Genomic DNA, 16,889 nt, shown 5'->3' with positions numbered 1-16,889 from the left:
GGCACCCTCCTACACTGCTGGTGGGAATGTAAATTGGTGCAGCCACTCTGGAAAACAGTGTGGAGGTTCCTCAAAAAACTATCCATAGAACTCCCCTATGACCCAGCAATAGCCCTGCTGGGGATCTACCCAAGGGATACAGAATGCTGATGCATAGGAGCACATGTACCCCAATGTTCATAGCGGCACTTTCTACAATAGGTAAATCATGGAAAGAGCCTAAATGTCCATCACCTGATGAATGGATCAAGATGTGGTATATATACACAATGGAGTACTACATCGCAATGAGAAAGAATGAAATATGGCCATTTGTAGCAACGTGGATGGACCTCAAGAGTGTCATGCTAAGCAAAATAAGTCAGGCAGAGAAGGACAGATACCATATGTTTGCACTCATATGTGGAATGGGAGAAACTTGACAGAGGACCACGGGGAGGGGAAGGTGGGAGAAAGAGTTAGGGAGAGGGAGGGAGGCAAACCATGAGAGACTCTTGAATACTGGAAACAAACTGAGAACTGAAGGGGGATGGGGTAAGGGGGAGGGGTGATGGTCATGGTGGGGGGCACTTGTGGGGAAGAGCACTGGGTGTTATATGGAAACCAACTTGACAATAAACTATAAATAAAAAATAAATTAAAAAATGAAAATGAACTAACATTAAATAAAATATGAAGTGAAATAAAATAATATGAAATAAAATAACATGAAATGAAATGAAATAAAGTAAAAACAAATGGTGGTCATCCCTGATTCACTCCTTCCCCTTCCCTCCCGCCCTCAGACTTAGCAAGAGCCGCTAGACACACAAAACCCTTGGACTGGACCAAATCTCGCCAAGCCCCTGCCCGCCATCCGGCAGGCACCCAGATCTCCTGCCGGAAATGCGGCAAGACACACCCCCTCGCCCCTCTGCAGTGCATTCTCCACTTAGGAGCAAGAGGGTCTTCTTAGGAGTCGGACCAAACCCTCCAGCGTCTCCTGGTGTTTGTCACTCAAAGCCCTGCCTTCCCCTGCCTACAGGGTCCTTAGGACAGAGCCTGGCCCTCCTCGCCTGATCCATCTCCCCCCCACCCCCCATCCTCTGCTCACTTGCTGGCAGCCACACAGCCCGCAGGTTCCCATTTTACTCCCTGCCAAGTTATCCGTTCCAAGTTCTTTCTAACTCAGGCCCTTTGCACGTGCTGCTGCCCACCCTTCCCCGGTGCTCATCCTTCAGCCCTCAAAGAACACGTCTCCTCAGGAAGGCCTTCCCTGTCCATCCCGACTTGGAAAGGATCCTCCTCCTGCTAGTCCCTCGCTGGTTTCGTTGCGGGCGCTCATCATGGTCTGTGGCAACTTTATGTCCGTCCTTGGGCCTGCTGATTGCCAGACCCCCCCCCCCCGCCCCTGCCACCTCGGGGAAAGTGAGGTTGTCCAGGCCAGCTCCATGGCAGTGCCTGGTGCACAGAAGGTATCAGATGCACGTTCACTGGGCTGTAGCACTAAGCAATTGGCTTGTTTCGTTCCGAGCGACCCTGACCACCATATGCAACTTAGGATTGTGCCCATTTTACAGACGAGGAAACGGAGGCTCTGGGAAGGAAGTCACACACTCAAGGCCACAGAGCGCATCAGAGGCAGAGCCAGGTTCCAAGCGGTCCCATCCCAGAGACGTGGCCCCCCCGATGACTCACTGTTTTGCTGTGAGTCATCTTCCTCTCCTAGCGAGAAGGATGTGAGAAATACTTAAGGTAGAGTCACAATCGGGTTTAGTCACCTTGCGGTGTGGCGTGAGGCTGAGTTGTTGGGGCAGAGTGCGGCCCAGGTGCCGGCCGTGGGGCGGAGGGGGAGGAAGACGGCAGATTTCGGCGGGGGGAGGGGCGATGGGTTGGAGACGCGCTGGGACCGAAGCTGGGTGTCTGAAGCCAACACCCCGCTCTGAGCCCCGAAAAGCTGTGAATACAGAGCTGACGTCAGCCACGCGGCCTTTCACCAGCAAGACCGGGGTGGGCGGAGCAGGGTGGGGGTGGACACGGCGTCCTCGCCGCCCTCGGGAAATGCCGGCTGCGGAGGTCACTCGGGCAAACAGCCACTGACGCGCAAAACGCTACTCGCTCCTTTTGGTCTAAACATGGATGTGCTTTCTGGGGGGCATGGTACTGGATTTCTTACCCTTCAGTTTCTTTTCCCGTATTCTGGATTTCTACGACTGCTCCTCTTCCCCAAGTAATCCACACTTGTCAGTAAAACATCAAACATCAAAAAATAACATAAAACGGAAGCGTCCTGCGATCCACCTCCTCCGTCTGCATTCACTGTCTGGTGCGTATTTTTACCACTATTTCCCGTGCCTCCCTTTTTATTTTATTTTTTAATGTTTATGTATTTCTTTTGAGAGACTGAGAGAGTACACACCAGGGGAGGGGCAGAGGTTGAGACAGAGGGAGAGAATCCCAAGCAGGCTCCGCACGGTCCACACACAGCCCAACGCGGGGCTGGAACCACAGGCCGTGAGATCAAGACCTGGGCTGAAATCAAGAGTCTGATGCTCAACCGACCCTGCCCCCCAGGTGCTCCACCCCCTGTGCACATCTTTTTCAAAAACCACATACGACACACCTGTATGCACACGCATCTGTGAGTGCACACTAATTTTTCTCAAATGGGGTTTCAGGCCTACACAGAGTAAGAGGGATACAGCCTAAAGCGACAGGGGTGGGGACAAAATATATAAGACAAAGGTTTTAAGACACTGGACACTGGCCAATAAAGGGCAGTGATCGCTGAGAGGTGGGATCAAAAGAGTCAGGCCCCATGACCACCCACCTTACTCACAGGAACGGCACAGAGGGGTAAACTGAGGCCGAGCCCAGCAGGGAGACTGCTCTGGAGCCTGCAAGGTCCTCCCTGCCGCATCTGATCACAGATCAGAACGTGCGTACATGGCAACCACCCAGCCTCGGGGAAACACCCAGCAGGATTTGCACACACTCCCCAGAGCCCGTCAGGGCTGGGAACAGAGGCTTCTCAGAGCCAGCCAGGAAACCCGCACCACCTAATTCACAGGCACCGGGCAGGGCACGCAGGGCTGTGGGGACAGCGAGCCCCCTACACTGAGAGCAGATCGAACGATTCGGCGTTGGTGTCGAGACACGCACAGATGGAGGAGACAGAACAGAGCCGGGAAGCCGACCCCACACACATACACGGACAGCTGACTTTCAGCAAACGTGCAAAGGCAATTCCACCGAGAAAATTCAGTGGAAATGTTTCCAATGGGACAGCTCAGCCTTTTTAACAAACTGCGGTACAAGAAGATACGACCAAGATGAGCTTCGATGGACACAGCATCATTGCAAAAATTAACTCCACAGGGATTCCCAGAACGAAACACAAACCCTAAAAACCCGACAGGGTATGGAAGAAAACCTTCGTGGCTGTGACCTCACAGATCCGGCCCCAGAAGCACGTACCACGAGGAAAATGACTGATAAGTGGGGCTGCGTCACGTTCAAACCTTCTGCTCGTCAACAATGAGTTGAATGTGGGGCACCTGGGTGCCCGCATTCCAGAGTGACGTCAGACCCCTTTTCTACACAGTTCACAAAAACTCACTCAAAACGGACCAATGACCTAAATAAAGAGCCGAAACCATAAAAGTCTTAGAAGAAAACACAGGAGTGAATCTTAGCGGGCGTGGGCCAGGCAATGGTCTCTTACGTAGGACACCACGAGGACACACAGCTACACGACGGGGCAGACCCCCAGGGATGGCACTTCCGAAGTTCCGACAGCGCACGGAGCAGCGCGACTCCCAAGCACAGAAACGTAACCTGGGGCCACTGCTTTGCGAAAAACGTCTGGCGGCTTCCTGAAAGGTCGGTACAGCTGCCACGTGGTTCAAGCGTTCTCCTCCCCGGTGTTTGCTCCAGAGAAAGGAAAACGGGTCCTCGGGAACGCTGCATGCACGGGTTCACAGCAGCTCTATTTCTATCAGCCAGAATCGGGACAACCCAGATGTTTGCCAACAACTGAACAGAGACGCAGACTGGTACACACAGCAGGGCGAACCTCAAAATACTTCCGCTGAGTGCAAGAAATCAGACCAAAAGGCCACATGCTGGGTGAGTGCATCTATATAAAGTTGCAGAATATGCAAATCAGACCAAAGTGCCGTCAGCGGTCCAGGGAATGGAGGGTGGTGCGTGAGCACAGGCAGGCGCCGGAAAGGGGTACTGGATTGTTCGTCATCTGGATCGTGGTGATGGGGTCCCCCCGCGTGTATATGGGTGTCAGAATGCATCGAATCATTTGCTTTAAATATGTGCAGTTAACTATAGGTATATTATCCTCCACAAAAGCCATGAAAGAAGTGAGAACATATTCTCGTTCCGAAAATTAGTGACTTTTTAGCTAACGCTATTATCAAGGGACATCTTCCCACGTCAGCGTCTACAAAGAACGCTCGTCTCTGAAGAGCTGCGTGGGCTCCGTGCCACCAGTAGAATGGGGATGTAAAGGTAGGCATGTAGGCCGTTTTTCCCTTTCCTCCTATGTACAGCTTTGCACACTTCCAGGAGATGTCTAAAGGACCGGTCGCTAAAAAGAGAACCATTAAAGATTTGGTTGATAATGCCAACCTGTCCTTCAGAAGAGGCGTCCCAACTCGATATTCCTAAAACAAGAAAGTCCTTTCCATGCACTCTCACAATACAGGCTACTCTCATTCTTTTTCATCTCTGTGTACGTCACGGGCAAAAACTAGATTTCTTTGACTTGATTTGTATTTCTCTGACTACTGGTAAGCTTTAAAATCTTTAATAAAGTGTGATTTTGTGTATTTCTACATTTGTGAACTTCCAGCTCATATGTTTGGTCTACCTTCCTATCATTCTTTTTCTTGTTTATTCCTAGGAGCTCTTTATATAATTATAATCCTTTTCACCATTATACGTGTGGTAAATATTATTCCCCTATTACCTGTCAACTCTATTTTTATCTTTGAGTAATTGAAACTTCCTACATAGTCAAATCTGTCCATCTTTTTTCTTACTTCTTTGCAGGCTGGTGGTGGGTAATTTAGCAAAGCTGCCCCCTTACCCAGAGACACCAGGTTCCTGAAGTTCTCCAGCATCACATCTCTGTACAGGTCCTTCTGGGCGGGCTCCAGCTGCTGCCACTCCTCCTGGGTGAAGTCCACGGCCACATCCCTGAACGTCACTGATTCCTGTAAGAGGAAACCCACAACCACTCACCGCAGGGCCCTGCTCGCAGAGGTCTGGAGAAATAGCCAGAACCGCCAAGAGCATTTAGGGGAGGCAGATAAGATGTATCTGGAGTGATTTCAACAAGGTGTGTAGTTCTGAAGGGACCAACGGCTCAGCGTCCTTGGTCCTCGGACAGAGAAATAAAACAAATGGAAGATTGTCTGGAGCAGAAGTCACACACTTAGGAAGCAGAGAAGGAACCCAAGGTGTAACGACCCTCACCCTGTGAATCGCCTTGTGGGTGAGCTGCTCGGCAAAGGCAGCATCCCAGGCGGGATCCAGTGTTCAACAGGCCGTCCCGAGCCCCTGCGGAGCTGCAGGCACTGAGCTGGTGCTGGGCAAACGACACAGAAAGTTCAAGAGCCAGGTCCTCATGGACGAGACACGCACACGCACAGGACGGACCAGCCATCGGCTCAATACCACCACGAAGGTGTAGACAAGAGCTGGAGTCAGGACCTGAGGCTAAAAGGCAGACTGGACCGCGGGGGGGTGGGGGGTGGGAAGTTCACGGGGCGGAAACCCCAGAGCCTTCCCAGCTGGTGCCGTGAGCCCTGTGGATAGAATGAATATCCCGTAGCATGGCAGCAAATGGTGGTGACGATGGTGTCAGTCACAATGGTGACACGACCTTGCTACGCAGACCCTGTGGGCCGAGTCCCACTTGAAGTGCTTGGTATAGGTTGAGTTCTGCGAGCCCCAAGTCCCAACCCCCGGCACCCCCGAATGGGACGTGATCCGGAACTAGGGACACTGCAGGTGTAATTAGTTAAGAGGAAATCATACTGGAGGAGGGCGGGCCCTGAATCCTTAGGTCCGGACGCACACAGGAGAACGCCACGTGATGGCGGGCCTGACGCACCACAGGCCCAGAATGACCAGAAGCCAGAGGGAGGCCTGGAACACATCCTTCCCTAAGGCCCTCAGAGCAAGCACGGCCTGCGAACACCGCGGCCTTGTGGCCTCCGCCCTCCAGAACTGGGAGGAGGCAGATTTACGTCTGGGGTCACTTGGTAACGGCAGCCTTGGCAAACCAGCACATCTGTCTTGCTCACTGTGACCCCTAGTGCTTTGTACCATGCCTGGCATACAGTAGGCACTCACTAAGTAGCTCCTGAATGAATCAGTGGATCAGAGAGTAAGGAGGGCACGAGGACTGAGGAAGTTAATCAAGGTCTGACGATCAAAACAGTGCACGCATACAGTAAGTGCTCAATAACCGTCAGCTACCATTATTGCCGACCAGCCCGTCCTCGGCTCTCTCCAGTGCCGTCAGCACCCCTGCCCCTGCCCCCTGAGAGGAGGCCTTGTCTGCCGGCCACTCCTTTCACTGCCCTGAGTGCCCGCCCAGCGCCCTGGGCTCACGCTGCGCCCCTCCCCCCAGTCTCGGCGGCCACCCCGCTGACGGAAGACGCACGCGCGGTGGTTAATAAGCGTTTGGACCTGGGAGCCTGGCGTCCTGCCGTGCAGTCCTGCTCTGCCCCTCCCGGGCTGTGTTTCCGTGGACTACTGTCCTGACCCTTCTGAGCCTCATCTGCGCAGCGGGCCTTGGAACGACCATGCGCCCGCCCCCACCCCGGAGGGTCAGGGGCCCCCAACACCAACGTCCCCCTCCCTGCGCAGTGGTCGCGAGCGTGAAGTGATGCACTGCACGTGTGCTTCCCGCACGGCGTCTGGTTCGGCTGCACCTGGTGCACGGCGACCTTGGCTATCGTCATCCGGTCAATTTTGCCGATTCATACGTACATCTCATATATGCTTAGTATTAATACTAATTGTTACCACTGTAATATGATCGTTTGCTTCTGTGAACTAATACAACCTTTGGCCGGTCCTGATAATAATTCCTTCTCTTTTTTTTTTTTTTATTTCTTTATTTTTAAGTGTTTATTTACTTATTTGAGAGGGAGAGTGCGGGTGAGCAAGGAAGGGACAGAGAGGGAGAGAGAGAATCCCAAGCAGGCTCCATGCCCGTCAGTGCAGAGCCTGATGCGGGGGCTCCATCCCGTGAACCCGGGAACCGTGAGATCATGACCTGAGCCATCCAGGCACCCCGGTAATTCCTTCTTTAAAAAAAAAAAAAAACCCTGCTTTATTGAGGTGTGGTCTCCATACAAAAAGTTGTGAATATTAATTAAGTTTGGAAAGTACACACTCATATAATCACCACCACAAACCAAGGCGATAAACTTACCCGTCGTTTCCAAAAGTGTCTCCCTTCTCCCTTTCAAAACTTATTTTAGTATTTTAAATATAATAATCCCTTCAGAAAGCCCTCCCTAAGCATGTTGTATCTTGACTCACTCACTAGATAAACGAGGTACCCAGCAGGTCCCACACACGCAGCCTGGGCTGGGGGTGCCCAAAAAAATACTCTGCAGCCACAATGGACAGTTTTGGAAGTTTTGGATCCTACGGATTGCAGCAAAGGATGCTGGGAGGGCAGACGGCAGGCGTTTAGGAGATGCGCCCTGGAGGCGAGGCCTCACCCCCAACACGCACAAGCTCTGAGTCCTAAGTAACGGAGGTAAGGGAAGAAATCAGACAACCGCCCGGGCCAGTTATAAATGAAGACACAACGGTGTGGCCGCTTCGGGAAACAGTCCGACAGTTCCCTACGAGGTCAAACACAGAGTCCTCGAGTCGGGAAGCCATGCCCCCCAGAGACATGCGGACACAGGCACAAATCAGAGACCTGTAACGTTCACTGCAGCACTGCTGAGAATGCCCGGAGTGAAAACAGCCCAGATGCCCACCACCTGCTGCATGGGAAAGGAAAGGTGTCCTTCCAGCGACACAAGGGCATCACTCAGCCGTGAAGAAGAAGGGAGCCTGTGCTCCCTGAAGGAAGCTCCACATCAGGACGCTGAGGGGCGCCTGGGGGGCTGTCAGTTGAGTGTGTGACTCTTGATTTTGGCTCAGGTCATGATTTCATGGTTCATGAGTTTGGCCCCGAGTTGGGCTCCGTGCTGTCAGCGTGGAGCCTGCCTCTGTGTGTGTATGTGGGGGTGTGTGTGTCTCTCTCGCTTCCCCTCCCCTGCTTGTGCTCTATCTCACTCAAATAAATAAACATATAAAAAAAATCATGATGCCGAAAGACATACACAAAAGACCACACAACGTGTGATTTCATTTATATGGAATGTATTGGATATGAAGATTCGTGGAGACAGAAGTAGATTAGTGGCTGCCAGGGGTGGGGGGCCAGTGGGTAAAGTGGGAATAAGCGCTAAGGGGCACACGTTTCCTTTCTGCACTGTGGACAGGTTTTTCAAAATGTTTATTTATTTTTGAGAGAAAGGGAGAGAGACAAGAGAGAGACAGAGCATGAGCAGAAGAGGGACAGAGAGACAGGGACACGCAGAACCTGAAGCAGGCTCCAGGCTCTGAGCTAGCAGCACAGAGCCTGACATGGGGTTCGAACCCATGAACCGCGAGCTCACGACATGACCTAGAGCCAGACACTTAACTGACTGAGTCACCCAGGCGCCCCTGGACTATGATTCTCTTAACCAGCCTCTGTCCCTTGCAGACAGACCTTTAGGCTGTTTACGCACATTGCTGTTAGAATGAACCTCTGCACGCCCCCCCGCCCCCGGCAGAAAAAGAGGTGCCAAGAATATCATTATAAGTAGATCTTGGTGCTTATATGTCAACAGAACTGTGGGATCAATTCTTAGAAATGAAAGGCTGGGTCTAAGAAGAAGCTGCCATTTTTGGTTTTAATCCAGCTTTAACAAAAATGTAACAGCTTTTTCTTTTTAATTTATTTAAGAGAGAGAGAGAGAATGTACGCATACAAGAGTGGGGGAGGGGCAGAGAGAAAGGGAGGGAGAGAGAGAATCCCAAGCAGGGTCTGAGCCGACAGTGTGGAGCCTGATACAGGGCTCGAACCCATGAACCGTGAGATCACGCCCTGAGCCGAAATCAAGAGTCAGACGCTTAACCAACTGAGCTACCCAGGTGCTCCCAGACAGATTTAGTTTTAAAAACATGAAATGCTTTTGTATTTTAAAATTATAGAATAAATTAAGAAACATGGGGCACCTGGGTGGCTCAGTCGGTGGAGTGTCCGACTTCGGCTCAGGTCATGATCTCACGGTCTGTGGGTTGGAGCCCCGCGTCGGGCTCTGTGCCGACAGCTCAGAGCCTGGAGCCAGCTTCAGATTCTGTGTCTCCCTCCTCTTTGCCGTTCCCCATTCTCTCTCTCTCAAAAATAAATAACATTAAAAAAAGAGAGCTACAAAAAGCAAGCCCGGGAAGAATACCCCCCACACCTGTTGAAACTTTCAAGAACACGGACAGCCCCGGAGGCTGATGGCAGCGCGAGACGGATCACTCCCCACCTGCAGGCCTGCAGACACGGCGAGTCAACATTTCTGGAAATAAAGCCTCAGGGTACCACCTGTCACTCCTACCTAAGTGCAGAATGTAACTTCTGACGACGGCCAGCGCCCCGGGGAGGGCCCCCCCTCTGCCGTGCAGGGAACACGTCGGGCCACCCTGGGCTGGGGACACGCCAGGGCACTCACGGAAGGCCGCAGAGGTCTCCAAGCCCGGATTCCTCTCCAAGAAATCGCTCCGGAGAAATCACACGAGATGCAGGGAAAGACTGCTGCCCAGCCCCGTCCCTCGGACGTTGTCTGTAACCATCGGCCCGAGACAATGGGCGGCTGCCACAGGGCCACCACCGAGAGGCCGGCTACAGCCCCCCGAGCAAATCCTTAGTGGCCGTCCAAACCGATGCTGTGGGGAGTTCTGAACCACGCGGAGAGATGCCCAGACCGAATCTTTGATGGAGAAACAGGATATAAAAACTGCTCAGCCAGGGTGGTCCCCGTATGCAGGGAGAGAAAGGCTCCCCGACATTCCAGAGAGGTTATCTCCTGGGGCCAGATCACAGCTCACACGGACGGTCTTAGCCGTGTTCTTCTGGATTTTTCTAAGCCCTTTATAATGATCATGCATGTCTTGACCTACCAGAAATTTTCTTTGATTATTATGATAGACTGTTCACAGCATCCAAAAAATATTTTAAAAAATCAAACTCATTGGATGAACATTTAGGTACATCAATTATGCAGGTGAACAAGGGATGTTTGTAAAGTGTGTGAAGTTTCAAAATAAAGAAAATTCTTTTTTTTTTAAGTTTACTTATTTATTTTGAGAGAGAGGGTGGGCGAGCAGGGGAGGGGGAGAGAGAGGGAGAAGGAAAGACTCCCCGGAAACCAAGAGTCAGACGCTTAACCCACTGAGCCACCCAGGCGCCCTGGGAAATCCTTATTGATTAAAGTTGGATGGGGGAAAAATACTAATATTAAAATAGCAGAGCCAAAACTTTGTCAATTTTTAAAAAGAATAATCAGAGGGGTGCCTGGGGGGCTCAGTCGGTTAAGCGTCCAACTTCAGCTCAGGTCATGATATTGCAGTTTGTGAGTTCGAGCCCCGCATTGGGCTCTCTGCTGTCAGGATGGAGCCTGCTTAGGATTCTCTCTCCACCTCACTCTCTGCCCCTCCCCTGCTCATGCTCTCTGTGTCTCAAAAATAAATATATAAACATTAAGAAGAAGAAGAATCAGAGAAGAAAGGCAATAAGCGAATACACAAATATCCATATGGTTATCTACGGGTACAGGGATTATGGGCAAATTACACTGTCTTAACTACAGTTTAGCGGGTTCCCCTTGTTTTCTATAAGGAGCATTTATTTATATGTTATTTTTTAAATTATGAAATATTTCTGACATAAAAGGAAGTTTAGAGAAAAATACCATGAACAGCCACGCACGGACCCCCACTGAAGCACAGGACACACCAGCGGAGGTGGCAGACGCCCAGGCGCCCTACCCCGCTGGCCTCCTCTCTGCTCTCCCCGGAGGTGACCGCGGTCTTGTTCCAGCCCGTGTCCCTTCGCCACGCGTGTGGCTGCTCATGAGGGACATTCTCACGGGTGGGATGGTGCTGCCGGGGACCTTTGTCACACTTGATGTGTTGTGTTTAAACCAGCACTTCCCAGGCCCCGAGGACAGAGCTGGGCACCCCCAAGCTGGCCCGGCCCCCTCGGCCGACCGAAGCCGCTGTCAGGGGCAGAGACAGGGCCGAGTATGTGCCTCTGGCCTTGCGCCTCTGGGATGCAGGGACGGGACTCACCGGGGCCTCGTCAGTCAGCAGCTGGGTGGCCATCCCTCCAGCGCCCAGGGTGACGGGACCGGGCAGACTGTGGTTGGGAGGGGGAGAGAGAGAGAGAGAGAGAGAGAGAGAGAGAGAGGATACAGTGAGAGACTGGGCCTGCGCCTGCTTCACGGTGCAGGCAGGACCGACAGACATACCCAGCAGGAGACAGGCAAGGAGGGACACGGACACACACACACACACACACACCCGTAACACACGCTAAGCACGCTTACCGCATGCAAGGGCCTGGACACACATCTCTCCTTCAATCCTCCTAACGTTCCCAAGGTGAGTCCTCTTGCCACCCCATTTCACAGATGAGGTAACTGAGGCCCAAGAGCTAAGCCGCGAGCCCAAGCTTCCACAGGTGGGAACGGAGTTGGGCAGAGTACGTTCAGGTCCACGTGCTCATGGAACACACGGCCAGATGCACACCCACAGCCACTCACCCAACGTGCATCTGTTCCCACCGGCTGCTGGGAGCACGGGACCCTCTGCCTTCCCCGCCGCCCTGCCCAGACTCCTCCCTCTCCGGCCTGAGGCCCCACTCCCCACCCCTGCGGAAGCTTCCCCACCTCTCACGGAGTAGCTGTGAGGTTCTACCGACTCACACAGGAGCCAGAGCCTTACAGCTGATGGCAGGGGCTCGGACCCAGCAGCGGTTACTATGTGCGGGTCCAGTGAGGCCCGTCAGCTTTGTGTCACTGGGCCTCCTTTTGGACAGCAATGCCCTGCTTCCATTTACGGCAGTCCCCCAGAATGCTCTTTTAAACGAAGTGGACTTCAGTAAAATAAATAAATTTTTTAAAAAAATCAATGAGCCAATTTAAATAAAAAACAAGGTAAAATGCAGGACAGGTGGCACAGGTTAGGGCAAATTCTTGGAGTTTAGGGCATGTTGGTTCAGTCCTAGCTCCATGGTGACCTGTTAGGACTTGGATGCCTCCCGTGATGGGGAACTCACTACCTGTGTTACCAACACCTCTGACTGGAAACACATTTTCCTTCTGCTAGAAGCCAAAACATGCCTCTCTAGACCTTGCTCAGGATCACATGGAAGAAACAGAGACCGTTGGCTACTGTCCCATTTCTCAAAGTGCCAGAAATCACTAGGGACACATTATTATTCAGACCACACGTCCCTAGGCTCCTGCCCAGATGCTCTGCATCAAACCCTCTGGGATGGGGCTCCAGAACCATAATTTCTATACGGAATTCTTACGCTGTAAGAACCACAAAGACAAAGAAGGGGCTTTTTGAGGCCAAACGGCCCCCTACTTTCATAAGCAAAAAGTTTGTGGTTTTAACTATGCAGGTCACACATAAGGACAGTTTGGAAGAAACGTTTAGAAAATCGGTTCTCCCCGGGGGTGATTTTGGCCCCCAGGAGACACTGGGCAAAGCATGGCGGCATCTGGAGGTGTCACGATTTGGGGGTGAACGCCGCCAAGGGCATTTGGTGGGTGGAGACCACGGACGCTGTTCAGTCACTGCACAGATGCGCCCCCAGTGACAAATGTCAGCGAGTGCAGTCTCAGAAGCCCCAGGACTGTAAATCACAAAGGTGTGGACGCAGCGCAGCGGGGTCCCACCTGCAGCGAGCCCTCGAGAAAAACGCCCTCCAGCTTTCTAGCCAGGGGTTTCCCCAGCACTGGAGGTCCTCGGGCGCTGCCCACGCGGCCCAGGCCCAGGCGCGCCGGCCTTCCGTCTGCTCCGTCCCGGGGCCAGCTCCCTCCTGCTCCCAGGGCCAGCTCCCTCCTGCTCCCGTCCCGGGGCCAGCTCCCTCCTGCTCCCGTGGTCAGCTCCCTCCTGCTCCCGTGGTCAGCTCCCTCCTGCTCCCGTGGCCAGCTTCCTCCTGCTCCCGTGGCCAGCTTCCTCCTGCTCCCGTGGCCAGCTCCCTCCTGCTCCCGTGGCCAGCTTCCTCCTGCTCCCGTGGTCAGCTCCCTCCTGCTCCTGTGGTCAGCTCCCTGCTGCTCCCGGGGCCAGCTTCCTCCTGCTCCTGTGGTCAGCTCCCCCTTGCTCCTGTCCCGGGGCCAGCTCCCTCCTGCTCCCGGGGCCAGCACCGTCCTGCTCCCGTCCCGGGGCCAGCTCCCTCCTGCTCCCGGGGCCAGCTCCCTCCTGCTCCCGTGGTCAGCTCCCTCCTGCTCCCGTGGTCAGCTCCCTCCTGCTCCCGGGGCCAGCTCCCTCCTGCTCCCGCTAGAAGGAAGGCCCCCACCCCTGAGTTCACGCGACAACACTCCCTCTCTGTCCACCATCTTCCGCCAGCAGACAGCATTATTGACAACTGGCTTTTTAAAAAGTTGTTCTCGGGGCTCCTGGGTGGCTCAGTCAGTTAAGCATCTGGCTCTTGATTTTGGCTCAGGTCATGATCTCATGATTCAGGAGTTCGAGCCCCACATCAGGCTCTGTGCTGACAGCGTGGCACCTGCTTGGGGTTCTGTCTCTTTCCCCCAATCTTTCATGAATGAATGAATGAATGAGTGAGTGAATGAATATAAGAAGTATTCTCAAGCCCCTCGCCAGGATGCAACCGCCCAGGAAGCAGAGACGATCCTTTCTGGGCTGTGACTCCTGCATCCTGGACGGTGCACAGCACACATAGAAGGGAATCTGTAACAGAGGAGCGAACTTTCTAGTTCTGGCAAAGACACAATGAAACGGGCCCTCTCACACAGTCGAGGCACAGGCGTCTCCCGCCGCTCCCGAAAGCGAGCTGGCAGTACACGAACCCCATAACCCAGCTACCCCATTCTGAGACTCTGCCCATAGCAACGAACACTCCTGTAAACGGTGACACATAGAAGAGAGATGTTCATTGTAACGCCATTCCCAGCAACCAACCAACCAACACACAAAAAGTCTGCGAAACAAAATAAGTACCCATCAGTAAGGGAAAGGCCAGATTATGAGGGATCAGGTCATCTCTACAAAGGAGGAGTTAATTCTGCATCTACTGACATCTGTGATGGCCCCAAGTGAGAAACGCAAGTTATACAATGGTTTCATACTCGCTTTACTCTCTAATCTCTCTGCCTAAAAGCAAAGCAGCAGAGGCATGCCTGGGAGGCTCAGTCGATTGAGGGCCCCACTTTGGCTCAGGTCATGATCTTGCGGTCCGTGAGTTCGAGCCCCGAGTTGGGTTCTGTGCTGACAACTCGGAGCCCGGAGCCTGCTTCGGATTCTGTTCCTCCCTCTCTCTGCCGCCTCCTCTGCATATGCTCTGTCCCTCCCTCCCTCTCTCTCTCTCTCAAAAATAAACACTAAAAAAGGAAAAAAGCAGCACAAGTGGGTGGGTGTGCTCCTGTGGGTCATTTCTGAGGGTGGGGGGGAGGCCAGGGAATGACAGACACCAGGTGGCGCCCTGAGGGGCCAAGGTGGGAATGAGAAAGAGGAGTTGTTCACTTTTCCCTTTGAATTCTTTTGTTTCCCTGGATGCAGTAACTTTGTATCACTCTCATCGTTTTTTGAAACACAATTTAATTTTCAAAAAGGTATTCTTTCTGGACCTTCTGGACTTGTTTCTTCCAACAACACTGGTTCCTCTGGCTGGAGATGGACATAACCAGACCCAACTTACCCAAGAGGCACAGCGAGCCGCGCCTGATATCAAAAAAGGTGAATCTAATCCAACCCAGATTATATTTGTCTTTATAGCAACAGAATCACAAACTGTAATTTTAAAAAATGTTAAAGGGGCCCACAAAGTCACAGTGGCCCTATAAGGTGCCGTGCACAGGGGGCTGGTGACCGCTGAACCCAGGGCAGCACGGACCTCGGGCCCACTTTCCACTTCTTCTTCTTGGCTCTCTGGCATTTCCTTCCTTCCATTGTACCCAGAGGACAATCCCGTGGGGAAAACCCTGGAACTTGGTCTCAGAGGAGTCCAAAGGAAAAAAGAATTTCCCACTTGTGTGTTGGGCATGGGGGCTCCGGGGCCCAGATGCCCAGGTGTACAGCTGGATGACTGACTTAGTCTGAGCTCAGTTTCCCCATCTGTAAAACGATGAGGAGGAGGGTTCCCACCTCAGAGTTCTGGAAGGCCTGTTAGCGAGGTAGTCCTGGCACAGTGCCCAGAACAGCACTCCGAGTGCCCAGTACATATTCCCTGAACAAATGAACCAGGTCAGGATGGGGCAGGGGTCCCGGACTCCCCTTCAAGATGGCCCTGGGGAGGAAGGAGGGGAAGAAAGAGCAACCCTCCTTCGCCCCACAGGCTGTCTGTCATCCATACACTTTCCGGGCCCCAGGCTCCCAGCCCCTCCAGAGCCTTCTATGGACCAGGCAAGGCTGTGAGGACCTTCAAGGAGCTGGGGAATCTGGAGGTCCCAGGCTAGACCCCCCTGTCCAGCCACACGTGGTCTCTCACACATGCTTTGGGAGGGGCACGCCGGATGTACCCACACACATACCTCCAGGAACAAAGGCAGAGGCAGGAGTGGGCCTCAGAGAGACACGCACCAAAACACAGATCCAGAGGCAAAGCCTAGACACAGGCGGACACTGGGATGCCACCTTCACAGAGACACTCGCCTTATGATAGAAGCAGACACGTACAGCTGGACAGGACAGTGACCCCCCCCCCCATCTGACAGGCCAGGACTCAACACAGGTGGCCATCCAGAGAGACCACGGCAGGTAGCTGCAGGGGAGCACACACGCAGGCATGCACACATCACCCAAATGGTGCACACATCCTGTGCTCACACACAGGCACATCACGCATACACAGGTACACATGCACACACACCATAAACATGGTGCACACATGTGCACCAACAGCATGCACTCATACCGTGCATGCACACACAGGCACACGTGCACACGCACACACGAGTACACATACACGCATACCGCGCGCACCACAGACACACCGTGCACACGCACACACGAGTACATACACACACCGTGCACACACACCGCGCGCGCGCACACGCACGCGCACTGAGAGGCGAGGACAGGAGGTCGCCCAGACTCACACCGACTTGCACACGGGCCGCGCACACGCGCTACAGCCACACAGACGCGCCCCCTTTCCGGTCGGACCCCCCCCCCCACACAAGCCGTCAGGCACCCTCCCGGCGCCAGCACACCCTCCCGAGGCCGCACGCCCCCTGCCCTCGCCCCTCTTCGCCGCAGTCCGCACGCCCCTCACCTGGACCTGCAGGCCCCTTCCCCCGGGCGAGAGTTCGTCCCGGCCACGGGAACGCGCAAGGGTCCGCCCCGCCCCCTCTCGCCCCGCCCCGCCCGCAACGGGACTCACCGGCGCCGCTCCGCCTGGACAATGACCCGCTCCCGCCCGGCCGCACTGAGCGTGCGCAGAAGGGCGGACTACATTACCCAGAGGCCCGCGCGCCGCCGCCTCCGTCGGGCCTTGCGCGGGAGCCCAGCGGAGATGAGACCGGATAGCGCGCCTCCACCTCCCGGAGGTCCCAGCATCACCGCGGCCACACAGGCGGGTGCGGGTG

At 53.8% G+C, this 16,889-nt stretch overlaps 1 protein-coding gene across 2 annotated transcripts in view; it reads right to left on the bottom strand.

The window, feature by feature from the left end:
- The window catches only part of LOC115280091 (zinc finger protein 177-like), a 24,236-nt gene extending 7,590 nt beyond the window's left edge, over window positions 1-16,646 (bottom strand). For both annotated transcript variants that reach the window (XM_029924774.1, XM_029924773.1), the window contains exons 1-3: window positions 16,577-16,646; window positions 11,401-11,467; window positions 5,084-5,210 (exon numbers count right to left, since the gene is read on the bottom strand). In XM_029924774.1, coding sequence (XP_029780634.1) covers window positions 5,084-5,210; window positions 11,401-11,433 — 160 coding nt within the window. In that variant the 5' untranslated portion in view covers window positions 11,434-11,467; window positions 16,577-16,646. The remainder of the gene's footprint in view (window positions 1-5,083; window positions 5,211-11,400; window positions 11,468-16,576) is intronic.
- Between the last annotated feature and the right edge of the window lie 243 nt (window positions 16,647-16,889).

Source organism: Suricata suricatta, chromosome 16, assembly GCF_006229205.1.
Source record: "Suricata suricatta isolate VVHF042 chromosome 16, meerkat_22Aug2017_6uvM2_HiC, whole genome shotgun sequence".
NCBI lineage: Eukaryota > Metazoa > Chordata > Mammalia > Carnivora > Herpestidae > Suricata > Suricata suricatta.
This window is presented reverse-complemented; position numbering and strand designations above follow the sequence as displayed.